The sequence below is a fragment of the Carlito syrichta genome, unplaced genomic scaffold, assembly GCF_000164805.1.
Source record: "Carlito syrichta isolate Samal-C Ts95f unplaced genomic scaffold, Tarsius_syrichta-2.0.1 Scaffold311834, whole genome shotgun sequence".
Lineage (NCBI taxonomy): Eukaryota > Metazoa > Chordata > Mammalia > Primates > Tarsiidae > Carlito > Carlito syrichta.
The window spans coordinates 70,555-71,896 of record NW_007255930.1 but is presented as its reverse complement, the minus strand read 5'-3'; the positions used below and the strand labels follow the sequence as shown (position 1 = coordinate 71,896).

The following is a 1,342-nucleotide window of genomic DNA, read 5'->3' as shown; positions in this document are numbered from 1 at the left end:
CGCGCGCGGACCCTTCCGAGAGGGCGCGGGGCGCGGTGGGTGTCGGGCCCGGCTGGGGGTGGGCGGCATGGCCCAGGGCTGTCACCTGTCGGAGGGCTTGGTCCAGCTGCGACGCCGAGGACAGGCTTTCGGCGTCTATTTTAGTTTCTTCTTTGCACTCCTCCGTCAGTTCCAACTGATCCGGTCTAACTAGTACTTCGTGCAACTGTCCCACCTCCGGAGCGAGAGAAGCGGGGGTCAGTCTCCCCCTCCCTCTGTTCCGGAGCCTCATTCTTCGCCCGCCTCCCCCGCCCCCCGCTCGGGCGGCCCGCGCCTCTCTAGGGGTCGGGCAGACAATCAAAGCGCACTAGTCTGGCGGCTCCGGTGGCCGAGCGGTCGGCTCGTCCTGCCCCCCACCCCACCCGAAAAAGTCGGAAAGGACCTTAGGGGCCCCACCTGATCTCTGCCGGGCGTCCCCGGCGGGGAGAGAACCCGCGGGGCAGCGCCGGCCTTCCCACCTGAGCCGGGTTTCGGAGGACTGAAATGGCTCCAAGGCCAAGCGGCCGACAGACTCGGTTTGACTCCGGATCCTCTAGGCCTCGGGTCCAGCCTCACAAGTGGGCAAGCGGGGGCACTTGTTTGTCCACTTCCCCCTCCACATCCACCTCCGCACGCGCCCCCCAACTCCCCGCCCAAACTTCTTCGACACACTTCCAGCCCCGCTCCCGGCATTGGGACAAAAACTTGGGGAGAATACCTTCTTGTTGGCCAGGTCCACGACTTTCCAGAACAGCAAGATCAGCTCCTTCTCATCCGAGCCCAGCTTGGCCCCGGTGGCCCCAGCAGTGATCCCGAAGAGCACCACCAGGTAATCCGGAGAGGCCGTCATGACGATAGGTGGGGAGGGGGAGAAGGGGGGTCGGGAGGCGGTGAGGCGGGGTGGAAGCGAGAACGAGAAAACCGGTGCTAAAACCTCTGCTGGGGGAAAAAGAAAGAGCGCCCACCCCCCTCCTCGCTGCCGCGGGTGCAAAAGGCGGTAACCAACCACCCAAGCCCACACCTGGCCGGCGCTCCACACCCAGGGCAGGAAGGGGGTGGGAAGGAGGGCGCAGGAGGCCTGCCCTTTTTGTATTCAATTGCCCGGGCGCCTATGCAAAAAGCCAGGAGCAGGGCTGCACCCCCGGGAGGCACGCAATGGCTGAAGCTTTTCTGTTTTGGGATGTGGCTCTACCTGCCCGCCCCTTCCCCCTCCCCCACGTGGTGCAGGTAAGAGACACCTGGCGGCGCCGGCCCATTGGCTCCTTCAAACCACGACGTGGCAGCGGTGGGGGAGGAGGCCGCTGGGGGAGGGGCGGGGGAGGGG

General features: G+C 65.9%; 1 protein-coding gene across 5 annotated transcripts in view; it reads right to left on the bottom strand.

Moving 5' to 3' along the window:
- The window catches only part of ESRP1 (epithelial splicing regulatory protein 1), a 71,140-nt gene extending 70,035 nt beyond the window's left edge, over positions 1 to 1,105 (bottom strand). For 4 of the 5 annotated variants that reach the window (XM_008069159.1, XM_008069162.1, XM_008069160.1 and 1 more), the window contains exons 1-2: positions 737 to 1,044; positions 86 to 214 (exon numbers count right to left, since the gene is read on the bottom strand). In XM_008069159.1, coding sequence (XP_008067350.1) covers positions 86 to 214; positions 737 to 868 — 261 coding nt within the window. In that variant the 5' untranslated portion in view covers positions 869 to 1,044. Of the gene's footprint in view, positions 1 to 85; positions 215 to 736 lie in introns of all 5 variants that reach the window. The other variant, XM_008069161.2, reaches the window with a different exon arrangement.
- Between the last annotated feature and the right edge of the window lie 237 nt (positions 1,106 to 1,342).